A 15,181-nucleotide genomic window follows, 5' to 3' on the forward strand; every position below is an offset into this window, starting at 1 on the left:
TACCCCATAAGAATTTATTCTAGCGATACCGCCAATATTGGCAATTTTCATAAAATTCGCCAAATTTAGTTCTCCTTAAAGTTAAGAAAATGCTACTTCACATAGCTTTTTAGGATTTTGGGAGGAGCAACTCAAAATCAGTGCTGTTCCCTCAAGGTATTTTCCATATGCTTATAAAAAACACATCAACACGATATCAAAATCGTATCAAGCGAGAGGAGAGAAAACAATAGGGCGTTATATATACGTGCGACCCGACCTACCGCTATTTTTCAACTATTTAAACAGAGCATTTTTTTGTTTAAAACCTTCTACAAATTTATCTTTTCATATCTATTCTTCTTTAACAATTTCTTTTTGTTGTTTTTTTTTTCATACCAGCTGTAGGCCGTAGTAAGAAAAGGAGAAAACAAGCGTCTTTTTCACTTTTGACTGAAGAAAAGATTTACAAAATCAATGTAAACGACTTTAGTTGTGAGAGAGGTTTTGCAAACAGATCTCAAAGCTAAAGGGAAGAAGCACAGAGAACGGCTTACAGAGAGCAGCAAACTTCTACAAAAAACATCTTTCACCAAAATGGAACAGTATTATACACTGGACATTCTCGAAACTTCGCTCTACTCTTCATTCCAGTTAGCATTTTTCATACAGTCCTTCTTGGTGATTTTATCCAATGGATTTTGTTTATATTTCGTATTATCAAGGCGAAGTTTACGGAACCGATGCTCAAGTTGGTTTGTAGTTGGCTTGTTATTTTCACATGTTCTCATGGGATCAGCTTTCATTGTCTATTTCATTCTAACCAAAATTGAAGGCGGTGTTCGTGAAATGTTGAACGAATATCAAGTCAAAATGCGAGAAGTGGCTTTCATATCCAGTTTCATATTTTTGGTAATTGTATCCTTGGACAGATATTTCGACATCAAGAGGCCATTCTATTATGTCTCCTTAACATGGAAGTATCCTTCATTTCTGTTGTGCGGTGCTTTGTTTTGTATTTTCGGTTATTTTGCATTCGTTGTTTATACGGACCAAATGGACACAACATCAACATGCATCGTAGCTGTGTCTACCATGTCTGTTTTCAGTGCCGCTAATTACACGCTGTTTCAAGATATGAAAAAACAGAGACGGAAAATTATCGCAACAGTGGTTACAAGTGATGACCAAGAGCGGATTGAGACCTTGAAACGGATGAAGGAACGTCATTTAACGTCATTAAAACTTTCCTCGTCAATTACACTAACATTCGTACTGTGTTGGCTGCCATACTTTCTTTGCAAAGTCTTGATGGCGTGTGAAGTCCTACATCATAAAAACAAACTGTCAATCATCTTACAACAGTCTTCTCTCTTATTGGGAGGTCTGGACCCAATCATAATGGCGGTATTGTACATCACGTTACAAAAGCGAGAAATTCTGCGAAATCTCCGATGCTCGCGAACAACCATTTCCACAAATGATAATCGAGAAGATTCCAGTGATTATGAAAGTGACAATTATCGAGTTTCATGGATTTAAAATTCTGAATTCTAAAATAATAATTTTTCTACACAAATTATGATAACATGAGATACTAAATAGAACCGAAAACAAAATTCTTGAAAATTTTTCACTCTTTTCTTTGATCCACATAATTTTGAAAGTTTGTAAGCATTTTTTACGCAAAAAGACCTAGGCCGAGTATAGTAGATAGCGTGTACTTTTAGTGTTAAAGTCCAAAGTGTTTTTATAATACTCTGATATGAATATAATCTACACATGGAGTAAAAGCTTTCATATAATAACCCAGACGGAATTAATCTTGTTTTCGAAATATAAGACCATGTGTGTTAAAATCAAAATCCCTTAAGTCGGAAAAATTAAAAAGAGCAACGTTGAGAAACGATTTAATGCTCGATATAAAAGGTAGAAGGGGGTGATAGAAATGAAGCAGATTTTTTAGACAAAAATAAATTACTATATTCCGACACAAAATTAATACCTCTTACAAAATACAATCAAATTGGGATCAAAGCACTGATTTACTGGAGTCTCATTCACGTTGCTCGATAAACTCGTTCAATCTATAAAAAAAGTATAAAATGTTTTAAAAGGAAAGGATTTCGAGCAGTGTAAAAGGTTTTCAATCCTAGCACTATAAGGCTTGGGCGTTGACATTTACCTATCAATGCCAAAAGTCAGTCTTCTATAACATCATGTGTGTGTGTGTGTGTGTGTGTATACAGTAAAACCTCTAATTAACGGACACTCTAAAAGGCGGACACCTCTGATTAGCGGACAATTTCATTTTCCCCGGCCGTTTCCTAGTCAAAACCTCATAAAAAAGTTTCTAAAAGGCGGACACTGAATTAGCGGACCCTCTGATTAGCGGACAAATTTTTTCGCACGAAATGGCCAAAACCCCTATTTTAGCTCTCCAATTAGCGGACATTGAATATCAAACGGGGTACAGACGTCCAAAATCGAAAAAAAAAATTTTAGATATTTTTATTTCAAGCACTTATTAGTCTTATTATTCAAATTATTTCTACAAATTTCCAGTTCCCCTTACCCATTCAACAAATTTAGGTAGGCCAAAGGAATCATAAATCACTGGTACTTCAAGTCCGTACCCACTACCTCGATTTAACCTCTTGCCAGTCACTCGAGCTCTGTTTTAATAACCTTTCTCTTGTTCTTCTTTGGCCTAGTGTCTGCAGATAAGTACTTTAGACCCCAATTTTGTATTTTTAACACCCTGGGATGGCCTAATTTCAAAATTGGAGCTCCGAGATCAAAAGTTTCTAAAAGGCGGACACTTCTAATTAGCGGACACTAACCCCTTTCCCCGATGGTGTCCGCTAATTAGAGGTTCCACTGTAACATCATAAGGGTTGAAGCTGAAATCAGCGTTTGAGCTAGAGCTGCGGTTCGCAAAAGTTTTTTTGAATTGATCATAGGATTCAAGAGAAAGTTTACTGATGAAAAGTCGATAGAAATTTTTTAAGAACCTTCTATTGAAATACTTCGGGAAATTTTGGAAGAAACATCTATAGAAATACCTCGGGCTCTTGTCGGTTCGCAAAAGTTTTTTTGAATTGATCATAGGATTCAAGAGAAAGTTTACTGATGAAAAGTCGATAGAAATTTTTTAAGAACCTTCTATTGAAATACTTCGGGAAATTTTGGAAGAAACATCTATAGAAATACCTCGGGGTTTTATGAATTTTGATATTACCAACTCCATCTTCTAAATATCTCAAGTCAGGTTTTCTTTCCTCTTCGCGTCCATCAGGATATACTAAAGGAGAAAGGAAATTGAAAATATTAAATTTATTTTAGAAGTAACAAAGTTAAACTAAGAAACAGTAAAGTCCGTTCAATTTTAACCGGAAGGACCGTGGAAAAATAAAACCCTTTTGATCGGTATTCAAGTGTCCTGTACAATTATCGATGTTCCCCTACATAGTTGACGCTCTCTAATTCGATTTTTAAGGGGAATCCATGATATGCACCATTACAATGTCTTCCACGGACCCAACAGCTGATTGGTTGTAAGTGACGTAAAATCAGTCAATACGTCACGCTCCAATGAGAATTGGGTTTTCATCCAAGGGAGCGTATCGAATAGTAGAGCGTCGTCTATGAGAGTTTCTTGTCGACTGTGACTTTCAAATTATCGAATAATGGGACGTATCGAATAGAAGAAAGTCGAATTAGAGATCAACTGTATACCTAAACCTTATTCACTTCCAAGGTGAAACCACACGTAAACTATGATTGAATATTTTGATTAGAAAAGCACGTACTGTGTTTATAGAAGCAACTTGTTCCAAACGGACACGTTCCATTTCCCTGGTCAAACAACCGACAATGTTTTGTACTGAAATGAAAATGGTGTAATCATTAGCTGACAAAAAACGGATATTTCTGGTTGAACGACGAGTTCTTATGTCAGCGAAAAATTTCTTTCGACCTATCTGTTTAATGAGAATCTGGCAAAACCTTACTTTAAATAATTTTTATATCCTTCGATGGCTTCCTTCTTTTCAGTGACGTCATCTATCCAAAATTCACTCTGTAGAGAAAAATAAGGATGGTAAGCCTTGGGTCCTACTTCAAAAAGACTTTTTCTATAGGCACTTTCTTGACTGTGGTGAAAACATTCGTGATGTTTTTTTTCGGGAAAATCTGATAAAAATCTCGAATTCAAAAGAGACCAAAATCTTTTGAGATGCAGAAGTATAAATAAATTTGTGTTTTTTATGATATTCAAGACGTAATTAGTGACAAAACCATTTTGGACGCTTCCGTGTAAAACATTACATCATGAATATCAAGAATGGTAATAACGTGAATCATTCCCGGGGGGGGCACTGGGTTTGCGGACTGACGGTATGTGCGGGCCAAAAATTGGCTTTTAAAATCGCACCCTTACAGTGCAGCAAAAATCAGTGAAAATCATACCTTTAGAGTGCATTTTCCCCCAAATTTTCGATCCCTTTCGTGCAAAAAATGGTCCAAATTCTAGCATTTTTGGTCAAAATATCTAGATTTTCAAGAATTTTCTGAATGGAAAAGGTACCCTTAGGACCCGCACATACCCGTCGGTCCTTTTGCCCAGCTGCCCCCCCCCCGGGGAATCATTACAACACAAGACAAGATTATACATACTGGAGTGACAAACCAGGATTGTTCCCGACATATTGGACACGTTCTAAAAGGTAAAAAGACCAGGAAAAGTATTTTAACCATCAAAAATAAGTGTCAAATTATGTAAAAATGCACATTTGTAATCAGCAAATTTCAAAGTATTATCACATTCATACATTCATTTTCAGCTTAAGCTTTCAAATTAATACACTCAAGAAATCTTTCCAACTTATGAAAAGTTTTAAAATTTTATATGACAATAGTGTGCAAAATATCAGAGCTAAAGAAGAAGAAGAATTTGCAGTATTTGCATGTTTAATCGTAAATTTTTCCCATCAAGAGCAATGGTTAAAATCAATTATGTAAAGACTGCCAATTTTTGAACTGAAAAGCCACTTCACCTTACCTGTGGAGAGGGTAGAAGATTTTTTATATTTCGAGTCTTACTGCTCTCATGCATTCTAAGCCAACCTGTTTGCCAAAGAACCGGGACAACAATAACAGCAGTGTTATGGTACTTTGAATAATTTTATTAATGAATTTCAGGAAAACCGAAGAGCCAATATAATTTTTCCCTCCCTACCTGACGACATTTTTATCCAATGATGACGATCTCCACTTACGTATACACGTCAAACAGAATGGATGTATGCAATTTTCTGGAAGGAAAAAGGGAGGATAGTATCGGTGTTAAGTTTTGTTACAAAAAGATCGAGTGCAAAAATCTGTCAAATAAAACAAGCCATCAGGCAATCCACCACATCAAGGAAAAAATAATAAAGCTCGACTTCACATATAAAGGGAATGTTTACAAAACAATTTGAAATTCCAATTGTCACACTTTAAATTTACACGAAAGAAACCAGCAAAATAACACCTGTCAAACTAAAGTTTAAAATTTCAGCCATCCGTAGCTCTGAGTAGCTATCGCTGAACGATTCGGGAGAAACCTCTTACCTAAGAGACCAAAATATCGCTCTGAAGGATCACTTTTCCCTTTCACAGCATCCATACATATCGAGCATGTGACCCCGTCACTCCTGTACAGGAAAAAGGAAAAGGAAATCGTCATTTTAATTAAATTCTTATAAGCAAGTGATACCTACCTGGTTATGCATTTAACACATATATAATTGATATCTACGTGAGCGTGACCATTAAACAATCATTCAGAACACAAATAGTGACGATCTATTAAAATTAGTCGTTTGTTTCTTATAAAAAACCTTTTAGATACCAAAATTTCATGCTCTTTGAATATTCTTTCATATTAAGACTTTGTAAGCAAAATCTCATCAAAATATTGAGTAATTTGGCTAAGAACATTGATGTATGCTTATTAATAGTGATTCTTTTTTTTACCCTACTTTCATACAAAAAATCAGAAAAAATTAATGATCCAATTAATCACCCGTTTTTAGCCGTTTTTTGGCCCAAATTTGCCCCCCAAATTTTTTTTCTCGAAAGTCGGGCTCCGTCACATTCTAGGGTTTATAGTTATGCATCTTTGTGCAAAAAATCAGAAAAAACTAATGAGCCAATCTCGAGAAAAGCTGGTAACTAACGAACGGAAGAACGAACGAACATACAACGGTTAATTTATAGGACCTCCACCGGGGTAGGTCCCAAAAGGCCTAGGGCTATTTCAGGCTTTAAGTGAATGATAACGAATCGAGACCGGTAATACTGACAACAATACAATATCCAGCAATATCAACAGTATATTTATTCAACAAAATTTTGCACTGGCAAATATCTATCTTGATAACACACGACACATTGTTGGAACTGCGTAAAATGAACGGTCGGTTGCTTATCATGATTTTTACTTTCATTTTATGTGCGACGCAGGTCAAGTGAAAGGTGTAGCTTATAATTCGCACACTTAGCTTAATATGAACCTACCCCATTAAAGAATACCAGTCAAGAAAGAGGAAAAAACATCTCTATAGTCAGAGGTTATTTTGGGTGCTACAACCAGTGCAATAATATGTTGGCAGTTAGCCTTGAAAAAGATCAACTATTTAAGTTAAAGGTGCGGGGGTTTCATAAAAAGGCATGAAAATCATTATTTACTGTCAAATATTTTGGAACGATTGTATTTGAAGTAAAAAAAATCCAATAATTCACCTTTGAGCAGCGAAGGCAATTTTCATATCCTGTTCCAGCCGACTTTCGCATTGTGCCTGGTGCTCTAAAGTTTGATTAACAAGGATGAATAAAATGCTTGTAAAACCAGATAGAACAAAAAATATAAAATGGTCACACTAAGGATTTTCGTCTGAGATGAAAAATGGATTCTACACAGCTAATTGGAACATACCCTTCAAATTTAGGTGAATTATGCAGAATTTTTTTCACGTCATTGAGACGTAAATCCGTGTGAGACAGAAGAAATTTTATCATTGTAAAATACAGCAAATCTTCGCAGTGACTTATTCCTATTTAAAAGTTCTAAAGATTTCACAAACCTTTTCTTTGAATTTTGTTGGTTGGGTGGAGAGCTTGTAATCCACAGATATCGCATATCTCGCCGTGTATGTACTCACATCTTTAAATTAAAAGAAGGTATTTTAGTTAAGAGGAATAATTCACATAAGTTGAGTTATCGCCGATAGCGATCATCAAGATTTTAGTCCATTCACTGTCTTTTTCCAAAAGATTTTCGTCTACCCTTATGGACTTCCACTGCATTTCAAACCTTACCCCCTTGGAACGGAAATGGACCTCCTCAACAGGGGGTGCACGATTTTTTTCTGGAAAAGCCCATTTTAGTCCATTCACTGTCTTTTTCCAAAAGCAATAGAACCCTTCAAGAATATTTCCACAAATTTTGCCATTTTCAGGGAATTTCTGCACAATTTCGTTGTCTTAAAAGCCCACCCCCTGTATATATATTAAATGGAACATCCCATTGAGGCTGATCAGGACGAAAAAGTGAAAGGCTTACTCTTCTCCATAAGGGCATTCTCTATGAGCAGCAAACGGACACAGCTAAAAAAAGAAAAATAGGTACAGATGTTTTTGAAAAGTGAAGATTTTAACTTCTTTGAGCACCTGTGATTTCATTGGTGGAATTCAGAAGGAGGACAAGCAGATAACCATTGGAGAGCTCTGTCCCACAGTTAAAAAGTGAACGAATTTTTTTCCCTGAACCTCAAGTGGTGAGGTGTTAAATTAACCTAGTATATTTAAAACTAATTTACCGGCAATTACTAGAAAAGGCATATGTTAGGTTTTATTAGATCACGTACACATTCGGTTTTGGGACATGTCTTTTTTGACTGTACCAAAATCAGGTTTTCGAAAATCGTGAAAATCACTTTATTTTAATTATTTCGTCATTCGCATGATGAATTTTCCCAAAATTTTGATATGTATTGAGATTTGGGAAGGGCTTTAAAATGAGCTATTTGAAATTTCAAAATTCGGAGTATTTCAGGATTAATTAATCATGGAGTGTTTTGGATCATATCTCACTCCATGACTCATTATTCGGTCCTGAGGAGGTTTCTATGCATGCCTGAGGTAGCCTAAAATCATAAAATAGCCTGAGGAGTAATTTTTTTAATGGCCGGAGTGAGTCATCACGACTTTTTTAATCATTTTTCACTCATTTTAACAATTCCTGTTTTCTTTAGTTTGTTCCTTTCTTATCAACTTAACAAAAATCTCAAATCACCTCCCCGATAGATAGACTTGTCAGGAAAATATATACGATTAGAATTAGCACCTAGATTTCAAAAATGATCAATTTGATCCCATTTTCCTCCGGTTTTTTCCAAAAAAAAGAGGTCGATGTGAAAATTCAATCCTTTAGCTACACCCTGATATAAGCTTCGTATATAAATTGGACACGACAAAGGCCAAATATAGAGCCGACTTTATAAATCCGAAATAGACTATGATTTTTTTCATCCTGAAATACTCCGGATTCAACAAGCAATATCTTAAGTTCCATAAAAGCTATTAAGATCGGACAAAAAGTATCGGACAGAGCTACTAATCTATTTTTTTATTTTTGAATAACGATAAGAAAGGGTTCAGCTGTCTCTGTTAGTGCCGATTTGAACCGGGTTGGTTGAAAATCGGCATTTTGGTACAGTCAAAAAAAAACTTGAAGGATTACAGCAAAACAAAATGAATCGATAAGCGAGGAGGCAAGGTATAAATGAATATTTACCAACCAGATCGTTTTGTTCGCCATCGAATGAGATTCCTTCTTGGTACAAAGTTTGTTCGTCGTATATGTTTTCTGCTGTTGTATTGCTCACGTTGAAGGACGCCATTTTGGAAAATGAAACTTCTTTGAAGATATCCTTCGAATGAAAGAAAGACCGAAATTTTATCATTTTAGTTATTTTTGTGTGTTCTGTGTTCTTCTCTAAGGAGGTGAAAAAGCATCAGAAATATTCAAAATGTAGTCTCTCTATCACCTTACAATCTCGGTAAGTTTACCTTATCGGGGAAAATTTTCGTCGGTGAAGGGTTATCGTTTAGATTAATAATTTGTTTATAAAAATGTGTAAAGAGACGAAGGATACAATCTTCTTTAAAGACATTTTACCTCATCCTTGACTTTTGTCGTCTTGTGTATTTTTTTACCCTGAATGAAAAAAAAAGTAGATAATTAAATATTATATGCAGGGAAAAACACCTCTTAAAAAATAGCAAAAAGCTACGAATTTATTTCTAAAATGATATGAATACATCAAGTTTGCAGGGAATTTGCGAGGAAAGGAATCAATCAATTTCGAAACATATCCTGTGGATAATTTTTCCATGATCCTGAACAGTAGGGGTGTAAGTCAGACCATGTTCACACGTGACGGTTCCGTTTCGGAGCGAAACGAAACCGTCACGCGTGAACATGGTCTCAGTCAGTTAGAAGTGACTTGAACTTGCAAACTTATAAAGGAAATGAGTAGGTTACAGGAATGAAAGATGGAGCGCTGGACCAATCTTTGTCTTCATTCAGTGTAATTATCTTTTTCGGTGGTTCTTTCTTCTTTAATACTGTCATCCGAGAGGTGTCCTAGAGAAAATGAAAATGAAATTTCGTCAAGGGGGAATTTCAGGCTGCTGAGACTTCTTGACTAGTATACACATCCCTTGAAATTAATTTCTTGAAGAATAAAAACTTCAATAATGTTTTATATTGAAAGAACTCCTTGTACTGAAATTTCCATCTAACTTATATATTCGGTCCCAAGTTTACTTACTCTTAGGTTCCAAATAAACGGGGGGGGGGGGTTGGAAAATTTTCTAGATTTTAATAAACGGGGGGACCTAATTGCCGGGGGGGTTGGAAATTGTACTTCTGAAAACAAAAAATAAGGTAAAAATAGGCTAAAATCAGGCTATTTTGAGAAAAACAAGACGACTTAAAGTCGAAAATTTCGCATAATACTTGAACATCAACGACGAAGACGCGTGAAACGTGACTCCTGCAGCATTATGCATTTTGAATGAAGCGTTACACAAAATATACACAATGTATTGTACACACAGGTCATAGATTAGATACCCTGTTTTTTTAATGAAAAATCTCAATCCATTAAAAAAAAGATTCCTTTAAAAATGCGACTAAAGAATTCTATTCTATAAAGCGTAAACAAAATCTTTCAATTCAGAATAATTCAGAGAACTGCAATATACTTGAGAAAAATAATTTTAAATTTTTTTGAAAACGAAGAAGAAAAAATGAACTTTTCATTCTTTGATGCCAGAAACCTCATTTTGTGCTTTGAAGGAACTTGTGATAAAGACTTCTTTCACTTGCGCAAAGTTTATATCAACTTCTTTTTACAAACAGTAGAATGTATCTAAAATTGAGAAAAATGGCTAGTCAGAAAAATCTGTTGTATACTATCTTCGCTTTCTGATATGAATGATAGCCCACCACCATCAAAATCATTGGACTTTTCCAGAAAAAAATTGAATATGGGGGGGGGGGTGAAGGATACAACATTTTTTGGAACCCCCCCTGGACATTGTGACAGCAGGTCCAACCCCCCCTCCCCCGCCCCGGACAAGCATCAGTTGATCCCATCGAGAGCAAGTTTAATCCCCCCAGGACAAGGCCCAGGACAAATTTTGTAGATTTTTCACTACCCTCCCCCACCCCCATGTACAGACATTTTCTGGAAGAGCCCATTAGAGGCAAAAAGCAGTTGAGGACACTCATTTTTTTTATAAGCATACGGTAAATTTCAGCTGAAGCTGACTATGCTTAAGTAAATCTCAATATTGAGACTCAAATTATGCTTAACCCTATGCTTGGTAAAAAAATTATGTAAGTTTAGGTAGTGTACATTCTTAAGAGACCAAGTTGTGTTATTTATAAGAGATTAAACAAAATAAAATCACCAATTTTTCGAATTTTGTTTGTAATTCTCTTCTTCATTCTTCTGTTATTTTCTGAAGTTTGGGAAATTATGATTCTAAAAATTTCTTTGGCTGAGCCTCAAGGTATGCTTAATTTTTCTGTAAATTTGAGCTTCAGTATGCTTATAAACGTTATGCTTATAACAAAAATGAGTGTAGTTGAGCTCCAGCTCCAGCTTCTGGACTAGAAAATTGCAGGGTAAAAACTAGCCAACTTTAAGCTTTAAAGAAATAATACTCCTTGAGATTAAACTTTGACTCCTTTATAACTGCTTTAAACTGCATCCCATTAAACAAACCCTCCCCAATCTCTTTCCGATTATCCTGTGAAAAATATATAGGGGAAAGATTCCAGAAAAGTAACAAGAATCTTAGTGCGGAAATGGGAATCTTATACAGACAACGTACCATGGTTCAAAATGAAAATTCTAATTAGCAAAAGGTGTATCAAGATCGGTGAAGTTTGATTGAAGCTCGATTAGTTTGATTTATTACCTTGTTGCCCATTCTTTTTACATTCCGAAGGCTTATTAGCAGACGCCCACGCTAAAGCTTAAAGAGCGAGCCAACATCTATCATCCCATCGAGGAGGAAAAGTTGGAACTTTTACTAACCAAACTCATCGAACACCAATCAAACTTCATCGGATAAAAAACTGTCATCATTAACGAGGGGCCGCTGTACATTGTGCGGTGGTGTACGATGGGGCTGGATCTAAATGCTTTGTACGGCGATGAAAATAGGTTAATTTGAAATCTGCTGTATTATCTGTACACCCCACCTTACCCACCGTAAATCACCGTACAATGACAATGTACGGCAGTGTCTAGGCAGGGTCGTTTCGATTAGACAAAAATGGTTGCTGAATTTCAATTGACATGATTTCTAAGAAATACCGTGAGATCGGGTAACTTGCATACGCATAGCCCTCAAATGAATGAATGACCTATTTGGTCATTAAAATACAGTTCATTAAAATACAAAGTTAAATCAAAACAAAAATGGTAGGCTAGAGCTGCAAGCGGAGCTGCGTAGTTCATTTGTTTTGAAATTTTGCTGCTTTGATTGGTCAGTCATTTGATGGCTGTGCCAGTTACCCTCCACTCTGATGCAAGTTACCCGACTTCACGGTACTTGCTAAAACTTACTGTTTGTCACAACTGGTGTCACTATTAACACATAACTATCTGGTGAAAAAAAGAAAAAAAGATCATACCTGTGCTGTTTGTAGTTTTGGTGAAGAAGAGAAGAGAGGGTTAATAATGTTGTTGTTTGTTTGGAAAATTAGCTCTTTTTGTATACTTACTGAGCATGATCAATTTATTGGTGCATTCACTAACTACACAAACATAAAATACTTAGTAGTAAACAAATATTAAACCTCTTTAAACACTCTACAAAAGACCAGACAATATGATAAAAATTTATACAGCAGCAGCAAGTTTCAAAAGGAAAACATAAAAGACAAACCTCCAAAATGTGATCGGCTATTGCTCATTCCGACATTTTAAATTTTCCGGGGGTTTTGCTGTTTGGGATTGTTTAGGTCAGGGTTGCTAGTAACGGCTTGTCACTGTGCCGGGTGCATACTCGGCGCCTTGGGCCCCGCAGGGTTGCTAGTAACGGCTCGAATTTCAGTCAGGTTTAAAAAAGGGGTACTTTTACCCATATTATAATAACATTACCCCCGTATTTTGCCAGTTTGGTATAAAATGTTATGAATTGCGTGAGTTTGCTGTGCGGCGATGGCTCAAGGGATAGAGCGCTGGCTTCCGAATCTGAAGGTCTTTCTTTGGTGGTGGTTCGAATCCCACTTGGTGCGAAAATTAGACTGGTCGAAATTGATGGTCAAATGATTGACAGGTATGAAAACTCAGTCAGAAATGAGAAACTCAGAAACTCAGACAGTCAGAAAAGAGAAAGACGGGATCAGAGATAAGGATCACATTACGGAGGTTTGTATCTTACGTTTTCCGTTTCAAAAGCATGTGCAATCAAGCAGCCATTAAAAAAAAGTTCTCACGATGAATGTTTACGACCAGGTATGTTTACGAAGGCTTGGTTACACTTCTTGCACTAGCGTATTTTATTTATTAAGAAAAGCCCTGTTTTTTATCACTTTTTATCTTTGTGAGTGAGTCCACCTTTAGAATATTTGCCGTAGTACGCCCGCAGCCAAACGCCCACGCCATAATTTGCGCCCTAAAAAATGTCTCGCCAGCCAGACACACGGAAGGCTATCGTAATACTTTCGCTAAGCGAAATTAATAAGGGGTATTCTCTTTGACAACTGAAAATATTCTTAGAGATTAATAACGGGGGGGGGGGGTCATAATAAGGTCCGGGGGGTTGGAAAATTGTCGAAAAATTAACAAGCGGGGGGGGGGGCGTTTATTTGGAACATAACAGTACTTTCACGACCTGAAAGGAGCAATCTACAAATAACACTCAACTTCTCAACGATACTAAAAAGAAATTTGAGAACTGGACTACTGTTCAATTCTACAATACAATAGGAATAACGATCTTTACTTAGTGCTTGATGGCTAACTGTGACAGTGTCTTCGTAACTTACTAAATTATCAGTCTGGGTCAATGGATCAGGTAGGTTTCAGCTGAAAAGAACACGGACCCGATTGAGCCCAAGCCGCACTCGAAAAATTGACAAAAAATCGAACCCAGGTGAAACATTTTCAAATGCACTGGGAAAGTCACTTGTGATTTTATCCCAATTAAAATAAAAACAAATGAAAAAAACTGAACACCAAAACCTTCCTGTCCCCCACTGGCAGTTTTGATCTGAAACAATAGTTTTCGTATCCCTATTGGAATTTCGTTGTAAACTTTTTTCCTCACTGAGGCACAAGGTTCCAGCGGGGCACTGAGACAGTGGTGTAATAGAGAACAAGGAGGTTCCATAGATCATGATGCCGTGAAAATAGGCATATCAAACATTCACGGCGCGGTCGACTTGTGAGGGGTCTGGTAATGAATTTACAAGGAAAAGAGGTTCTTTGTTTCATGAGAATGTCAATGCAATGAGTTCAGACATTTTGACGTCATTCCTTCCTGATAAACTCGAACTCACTCTTCTCACGCTTTAAAGGTTGATAGTTGTATACCGTTGGTGGTTGTGGTGTTATCTTTGTTGCTTTCACATGATCATATCGACACTGTTGACCATAGTCACATTTACCCATCATGTAGAATTTGCAGACCTAAAACGTATTAATGAAATTTAAACGTAAAAAAAGTGTTAGTAGAAGAGATTATAGTTTCTCAACAACATTATGAAAATCTTGACAGATGACAGTTTTTACGAGCTTTTAGCTGTTGCAGACTAAGGGCTGAATCCAGCAATTTCTAATAATATATAAATACTATTTGTGAAATTAGTGAAAGGCTTTGCCAAAAATTAACAATTTTCATAGTTTTTTTTTAATGAAAATTGTACGACATTTTTCGTGGGACTTCCCTGGGGGTCCCGGCAGGGGTTCCTGGGGGTTCGATTGGTGCCAACTGGTTAGGGGGATGTGAGGGTACACGTACGCAAACCCATGTGATTGGTTCGAAAGCAAAAAGTTATTGGAAACCTTTTTCAGATGGGACGTCCGCGAATCAGGCCTGGCAAAACTTTTCATGGCAAAAAAAGTCGAATTCGAAAAAAGTAATTTCGGTCCCAAAAATGACTGAGAAATGAATCTGACACGGGACTTACATTATTTGATTTGGCTTTCAGGTCATGCGCAAAAGTACAAGTTGAACCACGTGAACAAGCACCGTGTAAGAAATATCTATGAGGAAGAAAGTGGTAAACTATTACACCAAAATATCATTGATATTGCCAACAGTGAAATGTCCAAAATACTATGTTTTTAAAACGATAAAATAACTTTTTGTTTGTCAGCTGTTATATTCCCTGGCATATTATTCTTTTGCTTTGCCCTGCCTTTATTCTATAAGCAAAGTTGAGGTAGAATCTAAAGAATTTCTATTGTTAGGCTTTGTGAGCCTCATTGTTCTTGGTATTATTCTAAAATAACAATAAAATAATAATACCTGCATAACGTCTTGGAGGCTCCTTGACTCATTGTAATCAATATTTTGTGATTTTTATTTACTTTATTGTATTTTCTCTAAATTGAAAAGAATGTTTGAT

At 36.2% G+C, this 15,181-nt stretch overlaps 2 protein-coding genes across 3 annotated transcripts; one reads left to right on the plus strand and one right to left on the minus strand.

Moving 5' to 3' along the window:
* The first annotated feature begins 576 nt into the window (after positions 1–576).
* On the plus strand, positions 577–1,521 carry LOC136808464 (beta-2 adrenergic receptor-like). Its single transcript, XM_067064998.1, has one exon. The coding sequence runs from the start codon at positions 577–579 to the stop codon at positions 1,519–1,521; it is 945 nt and encodes a 314-aa protein (XP_066921099.1).
* A 422-nt stretch (positions 1,522–1,943) lies between these two features.
* LOC136807047 (probable E3 ubiquitin-protein ligase makorin-1) lies at positions 1,944–15,156 on the minus strand. Of its 2 annotated transcripts, XM_067063618.1 has the most exons (16): positions 15,082–15,156; positions 14,741–14,816; positions 14,145–14,240; positions 9,569–9,670; positions 9,203–9,241; positions 8,823–8,954; positions 7,586–7,629; positions 7,107–7,186; positions 6,766–6,829; positions 5,593–5,675; positions 5,219–5,294; positions 4,657–4,699; positions 3,993–4,060; positions 3,792–3,865; positions 3,193–3,283; positions 1,944–2,066 (listed from the first exon to the last, which is right to left on the minus strand). In XM_067063618.1, exons 1-16 carry the CDS (start codon positions 15,111–15,113, stop codon positions 2,036–2,038), a joined length of 1,131 nt encoding a protein of 376 aa, XP_066919719.1. In that variant the 5' UTR covers positions 15,114–15,156; the 3' UTR covers positions 1,944–2,035. The 2 variants fall into 2 exon arrangements, with proteins under 2 accessions (XP_066919719.1, XP_066919726.1); XM_067063625.1 differs by lacking the exons at positions 14,145–14,240; positions 14,741–14,816; positions 15,082–15,156 and adding an exon at positions 13,435–13,519.
* Positions 15,157–15,181: the final 25 nt, after the last annotated feature.

The sequence above is a fragment of the Clytia hemisphaerica genome, unplaced genomic scaffold (assembly GCF_902728285.1).
Source record: "Clytia hemisphaerica strain Z4C2 unplaced genomic scaffold, Clytia hemisphaerica genome assembly, whole genome shotgun sequence".
Classification (NCBI taxonomy): Eukaryota; Metazoa; Cnidaria; class Hydrozoa; order Leptothecata; family Clytiidae; genus Clytia; species Clytia hemisphaerica.